Source organism: Acartia tonsa, chromosome 7 (assembly GCF_053477335.1).
Source record: "Acartia tonsa isolate MP-2025a chromosome 7, ASM5347733v1, whole genome shotgun sequence".
NCBI classification, from domain to species: Eukaryota; Metazoa; Arthropoda; class Copepoda; order Calanoida; family Acartiidae; genus Acartia; species Acartia tonsa.
Window position 1 is genome coordinate 13,359,552 of NC_137266.1, and position 19,435 is coordinate 13,378,986.

The 19,435-nt window shown below is 36.1% G+C and overlaps 2 protein-coding genes across 4 annotated transcripts in view; one reads left to right on the forward strand and one right to left on the reverse strand.

Moving 5' to 3' along the window:
• Positions 1–2,220, reverse strand: part of LOC145324883 (uncharacterized) — a 73,709-nt gene extending 71,489 nt beyond the window's left edge. For all 3 annotated transcript variants that reach the window (XM_080167594.1, XM_080167593.1, XM_080167595.1), the window contains exon 1: positions 2,080–2,220. In XM_080167594.1, coding sequence (XP_080023720.1) covers positions 2,080–2,085 — 6 coding nt within the window. In that variant the 5' untranslated portion in view covers positions 2,086–2,220. The remainder of the gene's footprint in view (positions 1–2,079) is intronic.
• LOC145324885 (uncharacterized protein sll0005-like) overlaps positions 1–19,435 on the forward strand; it is a 103,344-nt gene that overhangs the window by 1,731 nt on the left and 82,178 nt on the right. The gene's annotated exons all lie outside the window — the stretch shown is intronic.

Consider the following 19,435-nt stretch of genomic DNA (forward strand, 5'->3'; position numbering starts at 1 on the left):
GGTTCGTCAGTCTTTAAAATGGCACTTTCCTATCTCCAATTTTCATTTCTTTCTTGAGTTTGACTTTAATCTTATTGAAAAAAAGTAGCACAGCTTAAATAATCTCGAATAGTATCAAAGTATAATGCAATATAAACGATTTTTTGGTTATTTAAAAAGTTTTCATTTAATTAAAAAGTTTAATTTGCAAATTCGGAAGACTTATTGTTTTTTATTAAAGAGTAGTTACACTTCTAAAGAAAAAAAACATATCAAAAGTACCAAAACAAGGATGACAGCATTCATAAAAGCTCTGAAAGGGTAGGACAAACGAACATTAACTCTTGTAGAGTGTCAGAAGTGAATATACAAAATAATAATATATAAGTTTTGACAAAATTATACGTAAATTTGTTGCAAAATTTCTTAAATACAGAATTCTGTTTAAGGGCATACTTACATTTTTAGGACTTGATTGTATAGGTGCTTCACTTTTAAAATGTACTTTGTTGTCATAGGAATCAGTATTCAAAAAATCAGATCAATCGGATTATTACATTACATCACATAAAAATTAGTTGTTTAAAATAGTTTTAAATAAACCTACGGACATTCTTGTAACGATTTTAGAGTCGCTACGCTTTTTAAATCGTGCCTAACTACTACAGGAATCACCATACAAAATTTGAAATCGACAGGACAATTCAAACATGCCCAAATTAACGAAAAAAGTCATCCGTTCCGAACGGACGGATGGATGGACACACAATAATTAAAGAAAATATTCACTTTTAAAAAAAACATGATAAAGAGTGTACTTTCTAGCAAAAAGGTGTGTATGTAACCATGTTATTTTATATGCATTCTTTTTATTACCCTTTAAACTCTGAACATTACCTTATTTAGTTAATTACCCAGATGTCATCTTAATTTTCAGGGACAAGGATATGACAAGTTAAGAAGAAAGGTTTTTGTTGGTGCTTTGAAACAAGTATAAGTTTAGGACTGTTACGCCCCCCCCCCCCCTCCTCATTATTTTTGAAATAAGGTGTGGGGTAATTTTCCTATGACAAACCCTGCCCTACAACTGCAGTATCTTCACCCTGCGGAGCTACTCATTACTCAATATTATATTGTAATGAATAAACAAACAAAATATGACCCCCCCCCCCTTACCCCCTCTGCCATTTTTCTAATTTATGTAAAGTGCTTCACATGGGTTTTTGTGTGAAAACGCCTTTTGGCTTCCAACTTTTATGCCAGTCAAAATTAAAGTTCTTTAAGATAAGATAACATTTCAAGTTTTAAACTTATCGACAATAACAAATTAATAAAATAAACATATAAACTGGCGAAAAAATATTTTTCTATTCCCCACATTTTTTAAAATCTTTCATTTTTAAAATCTTTATTCGTGTCCACGATTTTAATTTAAATGTTTTAACTGTTAATTTTAAAGGTATATTAAAGCTTATTAACATTTGAATACTAAAATGGCTATTTTTAACCCAACTAAAACGGATATTTTGTTACATTTGACATAAAACAAAAAAAGCTTACTACTTTATATAATAGTATATATAGACTGTTTAGGTAGATTATAAAATGAAAAAAAAATACAGAAGTAATTCCTGTTTTGTTGGCTCCTTGAGTTACTATGACCCAGTGACCTCCCAAAAGACGTGTGGACAATGACATGCCCTACTTATTGATTAGGTGCGCTTTAAAAAAAAAGAGTAACTTTAACCAAAAATAAAAAGATATCGTTAAATATGTTTAAAATTTAGAGAGTAAATAACATACAAGTATAAATAAATAACTACAAAAGTTTATACAAATTTTTCACGAAGGGTTAACAGAATTTAATAAAATCGGTCTCAAAGGGTTGAAAAATGACCATTTGACCACTAATTTAAAAAAATGCCATCCATCCTTTTAGAAGATGGTCAAAAAAAGTCACACATCTGGCCTTGAGCGGCCAATCCTTAAAAATTGACACTACAAATAACTTTTGTTTAAATACACATAACTATATAACATTTATATATATATATATATATAACTTTTTTTAACATGCTAAAACTTTTTAGGGAAGCCTACCTTCATTTTTTCAGCGTGAGGTCAAAGGCAGGCCTTGGGAGGGTTCAGAGGGAAGGAGTGGGGAAAGGATGGGCACAGGGATAGGTTAATAGCGGGATTATTAATCCGCTTTGATGTGTACAGGAGGGGAGATGGACGTCAATTGAAGATGTCCCGCGGTTATCCACCCATATATGTACCCTCGGTTCATGTTCGCTATCTTTCTATCTGTGTGTTGCTATCTATCTATCTATCCAAGATATGCATGGTCTTAGTAGTGCCCATCTTTTAATGCTTAAACATGGAGGAGGGAGGGGGGAATGGAAGTATCTTCTTCATTTGCCCCCCCCCCCCACCCTTCTTCTCCTTAATCCCTAACCCTACCTTCCCCCGAGGGGAAATATGGGAAGTATATATGTAGATGTGTGTGTGTTTGTGCGTGTGTGTATCTTCTTCACTTAACCATTGGGCTTGAAGAAATATACGTTGTGACGCGCTTTCAAAACTGTTAAAATATCTAAATAGCAAAAATAAAAGTATTTAATTAGATACGCCTCTTATACGGCCCCATATGGTTAGATCCCCAGGAGATAGTTGAAAAAAATTCAAATAGCAATAAAGTGGATTAGTTGTCCAATTATAGGTTCGTTGGCTTTTTCAGGATTTATCACACCGACTTAAATTTTAGGGTGGTAAAACTTTTTAAATTTCATGCTAATTTACTAAAACTGGCCACAAAAAAATTGAAAGTTACCTAACCGCACTATTCTTAAGAAGTTTTAAATGGTTTTGCTAAAATAATTTTTAGTGTGTGTTTGCTAGAGCACCGTAAAATTTACGCTAAAAATGCGTACCTTTTAAAGTGACAATCGCGCGGCGCGTAACAAAATTCACTTTTACGCACACGGTTAAATTTTACAGAGAAGACAGGAATTATGGGGGGGGGGGGGTTCTTTTGTGTATTCAAAGGGGGCCAGGGTTGCATTTTTGTCCCACAGGGCTGTAGGGTCATGTTTGGTTGTGTGGGCATTTTTTTGTTGTTTAGGGGAATGGGGGGGGGGAGGGGGTAGAGAGTACTTTGCATGGCCTAACTTGACCTAAGTTAAGCCACTAAATTTTAACTTTACTTAACTTCACACACCTTTATCTCTTTCTTTCTTATTTCTCTCTCTGTCTCTCTTTTTACTTACCTATCTTTCTATCTATTTTTCTCTTTCTTTCTCTTGTTACATTATTTCTTTTATCTATCTATCTTTCTATCACTTTTTCCTCTTATCTCTCTTTTTAAAAAACGAAGCTTTTCTATAATTAGGGTCGGTCCGTCCTTCCGTTACAGTTAGTTTTTGTTAACTTAAACAGGCTAGAATTTTCCTATCGATTTCAAACTTTGTTTGCTGATATCTATAACAGTTAGGTACGACTTACAAAGCGTAGCAACTCTATAATTGCTACCAAAAAGTCCCTACGTCCATTTAAACAAGCTGATTTTTTTTTCTTTTTTGACAACAAATCTTTGTATGTTAAAATTATCCTATTCACCTGATTCTTTGAATATTGATTCCTATTGCAACAAGGTACAACGTGATAAGCGAAGCATTTCTATAATCAAGTCATAAAAACTTCAGTATGTCCTTAAACAGTATCATGTAGTTAATCAGTTTTGCAAAAAAAATACTTACAATTTTGTACATATAAGGTTATTCATTAATATTTAGTTTATTCAGTTCTGACACTCTTCTAGGGTTATTGATCGTTTGTCCTTCCATTTAAGAGCTTCGCTTTAATGGATGTTATCATCCTTGTTTTCCATTATCTATCTCTTAATAATTGATTCTATAAAACTAGATAGATTAGAATGACAGAAAATAGCCTAAAACCAACCCAAGTCTTAAATCTAAAAACATAGCATAAAGTCTTTCTGAAACCTTTGTAAAGCTTTCCTAAAAAGGAAAACCTAATTAGTTCAGTAGTTATTGAAATTTTAGGCTTCATACAAAACAATCCGGGTCATGTGAGGAAACGAAATTTGGGTTTCGTCATATTTTCACAGTAGCTTTTCTCCTATTACTAGCCCTAACCCTGCGGGGCCAATTGTCTAACCCAGCAGGTCAATTACCTAACCTAACTTAACCTAAAACAACCTGTCAAAATATGACGAAACCCGCAACTTTGTTTCCTTCACATGACCCAATTCAAGCAAACTTTTTGATTTACATAGCGGGTAATTTGAAATGTTCATTAATTCATCGTTCATTGTCATATCCCTCAAGAAATATTCCTAGATAGTTCATAGAAATGTTGAAAAGAAAAGATTGGATAGAAAAATTCTGAAAGAGAAATAAAAAGGTAGATGTAAAGGTTGAGCCAAAAAAATACGTAGATTTTTAAAATTCTAATTGCTTGGCTTGTATTAATGTTAGAAAAATGAATGCATACTGTTAGAACCGCTATGAACTCTAGTTTTTGGAAATATAAAAACGATTCCTGTGCTACGCATAGTTTAGAAGATACGTGGTTAAATATCCTAACTGACTTAAAATCGACTTGCAAGTAAATCAAGTCGCGCAATTTTAATTTTCAAAATCTACGATTTTTTGCTCACCCTTTATATGAGAAATGTAGACAAAATTAGGAATATAAGTGACTGAGAAAATTGTCGAGATCCAAAAAATGAAGTAATAATTTTATAAATTTTGTTATGAGAGAATAACCAGTTGGAGAAGAGAGAAAGAAAACCCCTAAAATAGAGATGGAGAATATGACGTCAAAAGTGGTGCAAAAGTGAATCAAGAACAAACTGCATTACTTTTGTGTCACTTTTGATTCCTGTGACGTCATAAAATGAAGAAGATGAGAGGAAGAGTGGGAAAGAAAACCCCTAATAAAGAGATGAAGAATATGACGTCAAAAGTGGTGCAAAAGTAATGCAGTTTGGTCTTCGTCAAACTGAAACATTTATCGAAAGTATAGCAACCATCTAGTGAAACAACTCTATATTATACCCAATAATTAGCAGCGAAGTTACACTATAATTTGAAATGTCCGTTTGTCTGTAAGAGACAGTTTGGAGAAAACGTAATTTTATCGGCTCCTATTCAAGATAGATAGCTGAAATTTTCAGTGTAGATTCCTAGATTAAATTGCCTATCTAATCTATACATCGTCTTGTCCATCTGTCTGTTGTTTGGGGTGCTTGATCACTTTCTAGATTTTCAAGTTTTCGTGATTTTCTCAATACCTTTTCCATACATAATTTTTTAGCTTTGTTACTTATGGTTTTCATGGTATTCATCCTTGTTTTATATTTATTAAAATATGCTTTCATATGTAATATATATTGAGTTATATTATCAGGGATCTTAAGGTATAAGACAATAAATAATAAATTGATTTACATCACAAAATTAACCATTCTGTAACTCAAAATTATTGGTTGAAAAGTGTGAAAACTACCAAACACAAGTCTATAAAAGTACCCAAAGTTCCTAAGCTAAAGAATAAGATAGCGTGGGTACCAGTGTGATTTAACGGCCAATGTCCCATCCTTCAGTTGTTATTTAATGCTATAAAAGGTTTCGTGTTTTTTTTCTAATATTTTAACTGGTAGATTTTTGTAACATTGTTAACTACAAATATAATACGTTTGTTAACTTTTATGTGCTTATTGTTTTCTTAGGTTAATAAAGACATAAATATACGACAAGAACTTAAACATCTATAGAAGCGCATTTCATATTTGACTTTTATGTTAGGTTTTCTAAGGCCCTTGTAAGGAATCATGCTTTGTTGAATCCTTGGTTAGGGCATATGAAAGAAAAACTAAACATTTTTGGCTTTTGAATATACAATCCAAAAATAAGTCATGGAAAAGCTTAATCCTAAAATGCTTGATTATGTTAAGCTTTAAAAGTACGAAATTCTTTTAGATATAGAAATATGTAAAGAAGCTAATAAAACAACCAAAATTGAATGGAACGTATATGATATCTAATTGTTGTTTAAATGCCAGAAACAAATTTTTTTTAAGCGAATCAACTCCATATTTGTTTTTTTCGTGTATACCCTATCAAGAAACTTTACTTTACCAATTTACATATTCAATGATTAAATTTACCCCAAAAAAACATATAGTTTTGGCTAAAAGGTGTGGTATTTCTTTCAATTAGGTAATCTCATGTTTTTTTTCTTTTGAATTTAAATCAACTAAAAGTTTAAGTATTTAAATGATAGACATGGTATCCAAAGCGCACCTAGCTTCGTCTCTATTCTCAGTGATTGTAACGAGTTTTGCACAGGGTTTTACCGGGGGGGAGGTTGTGTCAAACCAAAATTATGAAAATTATGAAAAATGAAAAAAAAGAGGTAGGAAGTTTTTCATTATATCTTGTTTTGTGGGGGGGGGGGGTGAAAACACTACCCTTCTCCACGCTCATGTATGTAACTTTGTTCTTGCTTTAAAATTTTCGTGGCTTCGCCCACCCTCCCTGTGTTAATATTTCAAAATGAAAAAAAAGAGTATTTTTTTTTTTTGGGGGGGGGGGCGTTAAATAGGTCGTCGGTTTCACACAAAGTACTTGTTGAACACTGATAACAAATAATTTTATAAATAAGGGGGAAGATTGAAGAGTTTTCATATCAAAGTTTAACAGCTGTTAGCAAGATCTTTTGATACAACAAAACGGAGGTGGATTCTTAAAAAAAACTTTTTGGCTCACTTTCTCACTAAAATTAGTGAGGCTCGCAAAATTTTTTTTTTAATCCTCCAAAATCGCATAAAAATCTACAAAAATAAAAACAAAATCATAAGTGGGTTATCAACATAAGATTTTGTTTAATTTTTGTAGATTTTTAATGCGATTTTGGAGGATTTTTCACAAAAATTTTTAGCGAACCTCACTAATTTTAGTGAGGCAGTGCGCCAATAAGTTTTTTAAAAATGCACCTAAGACGTATACAAGCAGACAAAAACCAATTTATTTTGTAGATTTTGAGTTCCTATCCCGAAAAGACTAAAATTCCATAAGGTTCCAAGAAATAGAATTCTTCAAGACAATGTGTATAAACAAAAATCTTTTAATTGTCCAAAATATTTCTTGAACAAGATTACATACGGCCATAACAAGCGATGATGAAATAAAAATTATCTGTGAAACCCGTAGAAGGGAATGCAATATAATAAAAAGGCAAAATAAACGTCTAAAAGGACCACAAACACTATAACTTGCTTACAAGAATGTACATTTTCTCTGGGGTGTGGTGGTCGGTTAAGTTACCTCAAAAAAACATCTCTCGAATCCCATTAATAATGAATAATAAGCTTAGAAAAGCAAAGGCTTTTAGAACAAGATTTACGTGTATAAAAAAATGTCCAAGAATGCAGATTTTTTAGAGCGGCATTTTTTTACTATCAATATCAGGTGTCCTTTCAATGCAGCGGGTAAAATTTTGCAATTTAGTATTTACTCGTTTGGTACATTGGTAGTATCGCTTTTTTTGGTGTTAATTAATAGTACACAACCTTTTACATGTTAGAATGTAGGTTTTGTTTTTATGTCTCTAAGAATTTCTAAAATGGCTAACCAATCCTTCCTCACACTTTTCAACGGAGCAACTAAAGTACACATAGCATAAAAATGATATTTATATTTCCAAAAACTAGATCTTAGATTGGTTCTAATGGTATGCGTAGTATTTTTCTACTATTAACACAAGCCACACGCTCTTTAATTATTTGCTTCAATAAGAAAATCTTTGATTAACCAAAATATAGAATTCTTTTTTATTTGTTTTAAAGGAACACCTTAAAAAAAAGATTGCATTGGACGATTCTTATGTGCCTTATCTCATGGGGGAATTCAAAAGGACACTCCACGGATTTTAACTTTTTATTTGTTACCCCTCCTTAAATCATATAATTTTTTGTCAGGTCTAAAGTTTTTGCCCGAATAAAACAAGCATATCTTAGTTTAAATTTGCAATGTCCAAATATTTCAACCAATAATTGTAATGAAAAGAAAGGGTAATTTTGTTAAACGTCATTAGGGATGTACATAAATTTATCATTCATTGTCATATCACCTAAAATGAAGAGTCCTATTACATTAATCAGAAGAAGGGGCAAAATAGGTTTCGTGATTTTTAGTAATTTGTTTAAATAAATATGCTATGTTAAAATATGTGGAAAAAGAAGTCCGACCGCTATAGATGTTTTATATTTAACTAGTTGCTTCGCCCCTAGCATCTAAGGGGGTGCGGAAGATGTCAGAAAAATAGCCTTAAACCATCTGAAGATATTTGTAAAGATTCCCTGAAAAGTACAACTTATTCGGACCAACAATTTCCGAGATCTTAAACTTCAAACTAAAAAAAACCTTTACTACTTAATATAATAAGATTATGCTCCTCATTGATGGGAATGTTTACAAGAAGTTTCAGACATCTATCATTTATGGGAGCCTAAAAAATCATATTTCCCCCAAAACGCTTCAGATGAACACATGGTCTTTTAAAATTATAGATTAGTTTTGCTACGAAATAAATGTTCCAATCTTGTGGAAGCAAAAATTTATATAAAAGACTTTCCTCTGATATGTTTGGCCTATAAATACCGTTTTTCTGTAATTCTTTAATGTTTCTAAAAGTATAGATAGGATAGGGATAATTATTCAGGAAACATAATGTTAATAATTATTAAATACTAAATGAAAACTTAAGAACAAGTGTTGCGGTAATCTTGAGGGATAAGACAGATGACTTATTGATTTGTATTCTAAATTATTATAAAAAAAATGACTCCTGCAGTATATTAAACTAGCGGCTTTGCCCCTACCCTCTAGGGGCTTTGCCCCCTGAGGTAATTTAAAAAAAAAATTAAATAAAATTTTTTTTTTTAAATTCTGGTGCTTCTGCCAATACTTTATGTGAAGTGTGAATTTTTTTTTGGGGGGGGGAGGAATTTTCGTTTTTTGGGGGGTTGGGGGTGTCCCACCCCACAGTGGGATCTTTTGCCCAAAAACGGGACATTAAGAGTAGACAAAAGTAAACTTCAAAAAATAAGCTTGTATTTGAAGAAATGATGTAATTTTATTTGCTTTAGCCAGGAAATAACTTAAATTTTGCCTCTGTTAATTTCTAATGTCCATTTGGTAAGTACGTCTGGCGGTTTTGGAGGAGCGAAGCTACCCTATTTTTAAAAAATCTTTAAACCTTCATAACTTTAGTAACGATTTGAATATTTTAACAAAATAAACGTCTATGTAAATATTTCTTCAATGCAAACAATGTTTGTTCAGATGCACCCAGTTCAAGTCCTGGCATTTTTAGGTAGGTCCAGTATAATTAAAATAGGACACTTATAAGGCATGTTTTCAAATGTTTTTTTTTACAGATATAAACAACAATAACATAATTTTCAAAACACTTTTGATTTTGTGTTAATACCTTTATTATAAGTCTAGCTATCTTCATTTAAAGTTTGTATAAGAGTATAAACATAATTACTTATATTATATTCTCTCTCAAACGTATATTTCTCTCTCTCTCTCTGACGCATATATAATGTTTTTGCAATATTATAATTAATCCACAAATTTGAATTTCTGCTGGACCAAAACCAGTTAGAAATACAAATTTTTTTAGAACATTTGAAATTTAGCAAATTTAATTGCTAAAATAAAAGTATTTATAAAACATCTTTATTTAACGACTCCTTTATCCCTTAAATGTCCATTAAAACCGCGAGAACGGCAAAAATCGTTAAAAATCACGCCAACGGCGGCAAATAACGGCGAAACGGTTCGCCAGAGGCAAATGATGCATAAGTCAAGAAAGATCCGCCTTAAAAAGTTTGAAAATATTGCAGAGATAACTTTGGGCTCTAAACTGACTCCTTCCCCCTCTAACGAAGGAAAATTTGAAATTAACAAGAACGAAATTGTTCAAACCATGCAATGTAAAATGCTCAATTACTCAAAAACGGCCGGGAGGCCCCAGGTTGTGAAAACTGTTTTATACACAATACATGTAGCATATTAATATTATTATTCTTTTTAGCTGTCTACTTACAGCCATTATTAATTCCTAGGATAGATAAATGTTGATTTTAAATTTTTTGGATGTCCCGATTTTTTTCAAAAGATCCCACTGTGCACCCCCCAAGAAAATTGCTTAAAACCACCACAGGACCAATAGGTATATACCTTGAAGAGTAGAATCCGATCGGTTCAGTGGTTACCGAGATCTTAAGGGACAGACGGAAAGACAGACGGACGGACAGACATCATTCTACTTTGTATTATAAATTACTGATTGAAAAATATGAACACTGTAACTAATCAAAATGTTGTTAAATTATCTAAATATTTTAAGCCAACGAATGAGAGAGCATTTTTATAAAACTTTGAGTATATTTTGTACTCCAATATCCCCTCCCTCCCTGGTAAAATAGTTCATACAGTCAAATTTGTTGCTAGCTAAAATAATGATCACACCATCCATCTACTAGATGAACAAACTGACTAATACATTCTACAATACTCCTACTTTCCCTGTTAAAACTATTGACATGCAGTTAACATAGACACTTTATGTTTTATGTTGACTGTGTGGCATTAGATAAAATTGGTCATGGTTGACATACTATCTGTGTTGGAATGATTTTCTTGTATTCCCTGGCAAGTTCGAACCCATTAATTCCCTTTTCCTTACACCAGAGAATGAGTGTGTTACGCGGCATTCCTAATTATCTCCGCGCTTAGCTTGTAAACAAACAAAGGCGCGCACATTTTTTCCTTGTTGATTCCCATGTGAAGAGCTACGTGAATAAAAATAATGTATTGGATGGATATACATGCGCTCTAATCCGTGGAAGATCTCAAATAAGCCTTCCTGCTTAGTTTGACGTATAATGTGGTAAGAATTTATCTTAATTCTTAATAATAAGTGTAGTATGGTATATTTTTTACGAAGAAATTTAAAACATTAATTTTTCAACAAATAGACCATTTAACTGCTAACTTTTGACATACGAATATTTTCCTTAATTTTATTGATCATTCGAATCTAAAATTATCAATTTCTGATGCTATTTAGTATGTTTCGTGCCAATTTAAAGTTTTTTAGAAATTTTATATTTTTAATTAAATTGAAATCACGCAACCTCGATATACAAAAATAATAAACCATTAATATTATGTTATTAATTTTTATATTTTTGTTTTAGATGCACCGTTTTCATGGTAATAAATACACATTTGTAAACATTCACATGTTGGTCATTCGGAGGGCTTGGAGATTAAGATTTCGTGTACGGCAAGGCATGCGTACCGAAACAATGAAAACGAGACAGAACAGATGCGGCTAAGAAAATATCTGTGAAGTTTTGTGAATGTGTTGGTTGTGATACCTTACCACACACTATTATAATCGTAATCAGTACAGTTAATTATTGTGACAATCATGGGTCCTAAAAAGAATAAAGGCGCTCAACTGGGACTACGGCTGCGCCCAGCCGTCGAGGCCCTAACCAGTGAACTAAATAAAGTGATGAAGTTGGTCAGTGAATCTTCAGAGCTTGATGTTAGACATTTCACTAAGGAGTCAATCCTTGTCCATGACAAGTTCGAGACATTCGATAGCATTATGGTCGGTTTTAGCAAGCTTGGAGTGAGAATCCAAGAGCTTGAGGAGTTTAGTGACATTTATTCTAATATAATTACTGTGCAAAAAGATTATAACGCTCTAAGAGATGCTCTAGATGCTATGGAGGAGCTCAGTGACATTCAAAGTGTTGTTGATTTAGTTGGTGATAATTTGCCTGACCATAAGGCTGAACTATATGATCGTTGCATAAAGATTGTGAAAGTTATTAAAGGGTCATATTTTCCCTTACCAGAACCAATTATAAACACTTTGTCTGCTTTGATGAAACGGCTGGCCGAGGTTAAGCTTGAACCTGTGAAGCCGCCTACAACGACGGCGGGTGCTTCGACAGCATCGCCATTTGTGTCGCCGTTTGGCACACCACAGTTCGGCACCGGTTCTATATTCACGCCAGGATATATGAATCGTGTCGACGAACGTCTTCTTCCAAGCTTTGACGGCTCAGAGTCAGCCTACGTAAGTTTCAAGGACAATTTTAAAAAGCTTACCGTAGGACAGGACCCGTCATATTTACAGTTATTGTTGAGCAGTGAAAAGGTCTGCAAAAATAAAGAGTTGAGACTTCAGTTAATTCAGATTCAATCACATGAATCTCAATGGGCTTACCTCGACGCACGTTTTAAGTCCAAAACACGTCAGATGCTCTGCCTTTTCAACCAATGGGAGAAGAAGCCTAAACCGTCGGACTCCAACCAGATTGTGACAGTCTTAGCAGAGTTTGGTGGTGCAGTTAGCCAGCTCGAGCAGCTGACTAAGGATGATGATGATGAGGAAGTCACCACAAGCCAGTGGTTGACCATTATTCTTTTGGAAATGTTATCCAAAAAGTTGCCACGTGATTTCCAGGACAAGCTCAACCTGGCGTTGGGCTCGATGGATACCCCAAATATTCCTAAGCTGTTGAAGATTATAGAGGAACAGCGTGGCGCCATTTTGATGAGGTGTTCATTCGATGTAGACACCCCCTCCAAGAAGAAAGGTAATCCTGCGGCCGCAGCTACAGCCGTTGGTAAACCTGGGTCTCCAGCTAAGACCAAGAAGAAACAGCCTTGCCCGTCGGAAGGTTGTAACTCTGATCACCTGTTGTTTAAGTGCTCCAAGTTTAGGGATATGTCTGTTCCTGAACGCAAAGTCTTCATCAAGAAGATAGGCGCCTGTTTGCTCTGCTTACAAAAAGGGCATCGGGTGGCCGATTGTCCCAGAGCCGATAAGCTTGGCAGCTGTACCATTGACAGTTGCAACCAGCCTCATAATTCATTATTACATGAATCGGTTGCTAGTGGACAAGTTGCGGCGGTGTATGAGTCACAATTGTTTAGCAAGAACAATTTTATGCTGATGTTGCAACAGGTCCCGGCGTTGGCGGCTGACAAACGTCAAGTCACCGTCAATGCCATGTGGGACAGCGGAGCAAATTTGACGTTGATTTCTAGAAGTATTGCCAAGAAGTTAGAGTTGCCATCTACTGGTCGCACAGCTACTATTTCTCTGGCAGATGGAAAGAGCCAAGCATGTCCTACAGTCAAGATTTGTTTGGTTGACCGCAACCGGAATTCACATATTCTGGAGGCGGCGGTAGTGCCAAGCATTGGTACTGAAGAAGGGTTGCGTTCTATTGATCCTACAGCCGCCGCCGACATTTTCAACATGAAGCCTGATAATTTTTCTATGGTCGACGGCAAGATTGATGTTTTAATCGGCCATTTAACACCAGCTATGTTCCCGTGTGCAGATAAAATGGTTGGTGATTCTAGACTGTACAGAAGCTTATTTGGTACAGGCTATTTAGTTGTGTCTGCAGATGGCAGGACTGTTGCTAATCCTGTCGCCTGTAAAGCTGTGAAGTTGGAGGTCAGCAAGATGGAGTTCCTGAGTACTGAGAGTTTGGGAATACAGCCGCCATCAATGTGCAGCGGTTGTAAGAACTGCCGTCATTGCGCCGCCATAGCTGCCGGGCAGTCCGCCTTGGATGTGCGTAAGCGGCAGCTGATTGAAGAAGGTCTGACATTAGATCTTGAGAACCATATTTGGACGGCCTCATATCCCTACAAGCAGCCGCCAAGTGTGTTATTTGACAATTCAGAGCAGGCCTATAAGATCTGCTTACGTGACCGGCAGAGAATGATTAAAAAAGGTGAATACAGCACCTTCTGCCAAGTGTTTCAAGAAGCTGTGTCTCGTGGAGTGTATCAGAAAGCTTCGCCAGAAGACCTAGCTTATACTAAGCCCGTGTATTATTCGAGCCTAGTCTGCGCATATAAAGAGTCTATTTCCACGCCGTTGAGGATATGCGCAAATTCCAGTCTCTGCTGCAAGGGGCTAAGCCTCAATAGTATTATGATGGACGGCCCAGTTCCATTATATACTCTGATGCACAATCTTATCCGGTTCAGAAGTTATAAGTGTGCATTCGTGGCTGATATTCAGAAGTTCTATAATTCATTATTAGCTACCTATGAAGATTCTCAGCTGAAACGTGTTTTTTTCGCTGATACAGTTGATGGAGAGCCAGAGGTCTACCTTACCAAAACCATCAACTTTGGTGAGGCTTTGGCTGGAGATATGGCCGTGACCGCCCTCAGACTCACTGGTCGTATTTTTGGTGGACGTTCCCAGCAGGATGTTCAAGATGTTTATGGATCTGAGAAGATTAGAGGTTGTGACGTTGTAGCCCAGCAGGATGTGTGGAGAGATGTTCAGCAACCACTCAGTTCTGAATTTGTTTTGTATCAAGATCCTCCATCGGTCAAATTGGAGACTTGTACTTACGTGGATGACTGTTTGAGCGGTCATAACAGTAAACCTGAAGCTGTCCAGCTGGTCCAAGAGCTGGAGGATATGATTGCACCTGGCAATTTCAAGTTTAAATCTGTTGTTTATTCTGGAGATGATGTTGACAGTGTAAAAGTTCTGGGCCTCGTTTGGGACCCTAAACAGGATAAGTTGTTCCTACCTGTCAGAGCCAACCACGGCGAGAAGATTAAGGGTAGAAAGTTACTAGAGGATCTAGACCTGGAGGATCTCTGGAGAAGTCTACCTGAGTTGATAACTAAACGAGAAGTTTGGAGAATTGTGCAACAACTTTATGACCCAATGGGTCTAGCAGCGCCATTGCTGCTTAAGTCCAAGCTTTGTCTGCGCTCAGTTTGCATACATGGATGTAACTGGGATGATGTTATACCTGGAGAGTTGAGGTCGGAGCTCGTGTCCAGCCTCCAGGACCGTTCGGCACTTGGAAATGTGTCGTTCAGACGTTCGATGGTTCCTGATAAGCCGTTGGGGCTTCCAATGCTTGTTGGTTTCTGCGATGCATCTAACCAGGCCTATGCAGCCATCACCTACCTGAGATGGCCAGTTCCTGGAGGATATGATGTAGTTTTGTGTTGCGCCAAGTCACGTGTCGCACCAGTGAAGATTGAGTCTATACCAAGGTTAGAAATGCTTAGTTGTCTAATTTTGGCCAGGCTTGTGGATACTGTAGCCAGAGCTCTACCTTTCAACATTTCTGGCAAAGTATTTTTTAGTGATAGCAGCTGTGCCCTAGCTCAGCTATCCAGTGACAGTGTTATGTTAAATGTTTTTAACAGTCATCGTGTTTCCGAGATACAACAGTTGACGAGCCCTGAAGATTGGAGATGGGTTCCAACCCAGCACAACATTGCCGATCTGGCAACGCGTGGTTTGTGTACAATTGAGGATGTACAACCTGGATCTACATACCAAGAAGGTCCAAGCTGGTTGCGCCTGGAACAGGACCAGTGGCCCGTTAAGACGGCGGGTGAGGTAAATGCATCCATTCCCGAGAGCGAGCTAAATCCCAAGATGGCGAAGCTCAAGGTAATGTTCACACAGGTAGTGGACAATGATTTCTGGAGGTCCCTGGCAAGAAGGACCTACAGGCAGGCAAGGAGGACTGTTGCCGCAGTTCTTAAGGCTGCCAACTGCTTTAAAACGCTGCTTGTCAAGAAACGTGGCGTTGCAACAATTGAGGATGGTGTTAGCAACAATGATAGTTCTAAGCATTATGAGAACTATACTTTCACGAATACATACATGGATTCTGTTTGTGACCTGTTTTTGACTTCCTTCAACCAAGAGAAGGAGATGACCATGGACGCCGAGGGGAAATTTGACTCCCTTCAACCGTATCATCACAAGGTCCAGGTTTGTTGGCCCATTGTGGGTCATGATGGATGTTATCCTCTTAGGACATTTACAATATTGAAAATGTCCGGGAGAGGAGATGAGGCTCTTGAGGCCGCTGCTGGAGGCCCCAGGAAGATTATGAAGGACAGCCCAGGTGTTGTCTTGCTCAGCCGCCACAACAGGCTGGCGCGGCTCATCCTTCAACAGTCCCACGATGAATTGGGGCATGGAGGCCATCGTAAGACATTGGCGCAAAGCCGCAGGTATGCATGGATCACACATGGCCGCATGGAGGCTATGAAAGTGGTCAAGAGTTGTGCTGCATGTTCCATTGAATATGCCAAGCGTTCGAGTCCCGCAATTGCTAATATTCTGCCAGATCGTGTCGAGCCCTCTGTGCCCTTCAAGGAGGTGCATATGGACCTTGCGGGGCCGATCGAAGTTACGAAGCCTGGCGTTGGTACCAGGAGTTCCAAGACCAAGTACAAAGTTTGGTTGTTGATTGTGGCCTGTAGATTTACACAGGCTGTGTTTGTTGATGTGTTGACTGATTATTCAACTGAAGCCGTGCTGGTCGGCTTGAGAAAACTTCAGGCGTTTTACAATATGCCTAGAAGGGTTACCACAGACAGAGGCACCAACATGGCTGGTGCTAAACGAATTATGGATGAACTTTTGAAGGATACCCGAATGCATTTTGAATGGCATCTGGTGCCCACCGCAGCACACTCGTTCGTGGGTACTGTGGAGAGGCAGGTTGGGCTGGTCAAGCGTGTGTTGAACAAGAAGTTGGCTGGTGCTACTGTAACCTTCAATGATTTATTGGTGTTGTGTGCTGAGACTGCAAGAGTCCTGAATTCTAAGCCATTGACCTATGCCACCCAAGGAGATGACGTCAATTGCTGGAGAATAATTTCACCTGCTGATCTGTTAGGCGGCAGGACCAACGATGCTATCTGCACCTTTGAGACAGGTTGTAAAGAGCCCATCACTAGGAGGCTGGAGAACTTGGAGGAGTTGACCCGTCAGTTCCATCAGGTGTACAAGGAGCAGCTCATGCCTGAGCTACTCAAGTCCGTCAAGTGGCGCAGCAACAAGGTGCTGCTCGAGCCGGGAGACGTGGTGCTGATCGACGATAGCACAAATTTGATGAAGAAGTTCAGATTGGGGCGTGTGGAAGAAGTGCGCCCAGGTGGGAGGACCGTGGTTTGCAAGTTCAAATTATCAGATGACGCAGCCGCCACGAGTAACGAGACTTCCGCAAGACGTCTGCTCAAGATCAATCTACCCAAAGTTTAGTATAAGTATCGTTCTTGTTTAACTTTGAAATTTATTTTTATGGTAGATTTATCAGATATTTTTTTCGAAAGACAAAAAACGCAAATTTTGACTCAATTTCGTTTAAACTTTCAAATCGACGCAAGATTTTTTTTCATTTGAAATGCAAACTTAAGTTATTCATACGTTTACGCAAGTTTTTTCAATGATTTAAGTCTTTCCGGGACCAGGGATTTTTTTCGCGGAAATTTTCCTAGGTACCTACGCAAATACGAACATTTTTATCCTTGTTTAATTGAAATTCGATATGATAAAAAAAAGTAACACAATGAGATTTTTACATCATATAAATATTTCTTAAGATTTATTATAATCACATAGATAATTTAATATTACATATATATTAAAATTATTTCTATTTACCTTTTAACCGATGTACCTAAAGAAAAATGCAGATTTTTTTCGTCTTGAATTAAGTAGATTCTTTGAGTTCGAAGATTTAAGCTTAATAAGACCGCTCTATAGTGTATCTTAGCTCTGTTACCTCGGCCAGACATACTACAGAACGGCAAAACTAAAGCATAAGATAATTTTATTTTGATTGCTTTGACTGATGATTTTAAAGTTGCTTGAATTATTCATGATTCTTTTAATTTTTGATTTGATTTAAACATCACTAATTATGTTTATTTTCAGTTGATGGAGCCCTGCGCCAGAAATCCTGTCGGAAATTATGCAGTATCAAAAATTGTGATGGAAAGACATAACGTCCGTCAGGATAGCTGGAACATGGCATTATTAATGTTTGAAAGATTGGTTAGTTTGTATCTTGAGGGGTTCATTCTAACTGAGGCCCCAAATTGCCTTAATTTTGACTGTATGAATATGTACAAGTTGCTTTCTTCTTAAAACAGAGAGAAATTGCAAACTCAGCATTTAGAGAAGTTCTTTTCTTATAATTGAGCTTTTGTTTTATTTTGGTAATTTAATTTGCATATTTCAATTGCAATTTTATTTTACGCAAATTTGATTCACGAAGATTTAAAATTATGAAATTTTAATTTTCCGATGTTTGATGATTTTTTTTTACAGTCATATTTTGTTTAGATTTAAGTATCTATTTTATTAAACATGTTAGATTTAAGGATTTACTTATCTTATCTAAGAATGTCTAGATGTAAGCCCGAGTATTTTTCCGCTGGAGAAAATGCTTAATTTTGAGAAGTTTTTTATGAAAATTCTATTTTTCTTTTCTAGCAAAAAGATTTAGTAGAAAAAATGTCATTATTTAATCTTTCTTTCTTTTGATTAAAAGTTTGAGTTGATTATTTAATTATTGATGCGATTTTTAATTTAAAAATCATTTGCCTATTATTATGTAGGTACCTAATCAAAGTTTAGGTACTATTGATTATTAATTCATGTATTCGCAATTACATGGTCTGTAATTCTAACTTTAATTAAGATTATGAGGCCATGATATAATGAGATGTGTGAGTGGTAAATGTGCATTTCATGAATGTTGAATGCTTTTCCCATTCCTTATTCCTATCCTTATGTGGTAGTGGAGTCGGTTTGAGTTATTGTGGTGTTCGTAAGTTACCATATTAATTTTAGGCCTGATGGCCATGCCATTTTAAACTCTTGTGATTTATGCGTTATAAGATTGTGATTTTGTGGACACTGTCTGCACGCATGATGCTAAGATGAGTTATTGTGTTCGATTCCCAGTGACTAGACGGGTGTGTGTTGGAATGATTTTCTTGTATTCCCTGGCAAGTTCGAACCCATTAATTCCCTTTTCCTTACACCAGAGAATGAGTGTGTTACGCGGCATTCCTAATTATCTCCGCGCTTAGCTTGTAAACAAACAAAGGCGCGCACATTTTTTCCTTGTTGATTCCCATGTGAAGAGCTACGTGAATAAAAATAATGTATTGGATGGATATACATGCGCTCTAATCCGTGGAAGATCTCAAATAAGCCTTCCTGCTTAGTTTGACGTATAATGTGGTAAGAATTTATCTTAATTCTTAATAATAAGTGTAGTATGGTATATTTTTTACGAAGAAATTTAAAACATTAATTTTTCAACAAATAGACCATTTAACTGCTAACTTTTGACATACGAATATTTTCCTTAATTTTATTGATCATTCGAATCTAAAATTATCAATTTCTGATGCTATTTAGTATGTTTCGTGCCAATTTAAAGTTTTTTAGAAATTTTATATTTTTAATTAAATTGAAATCACGCAACCTCGATATACAAAAATAATAAACCATTAATATT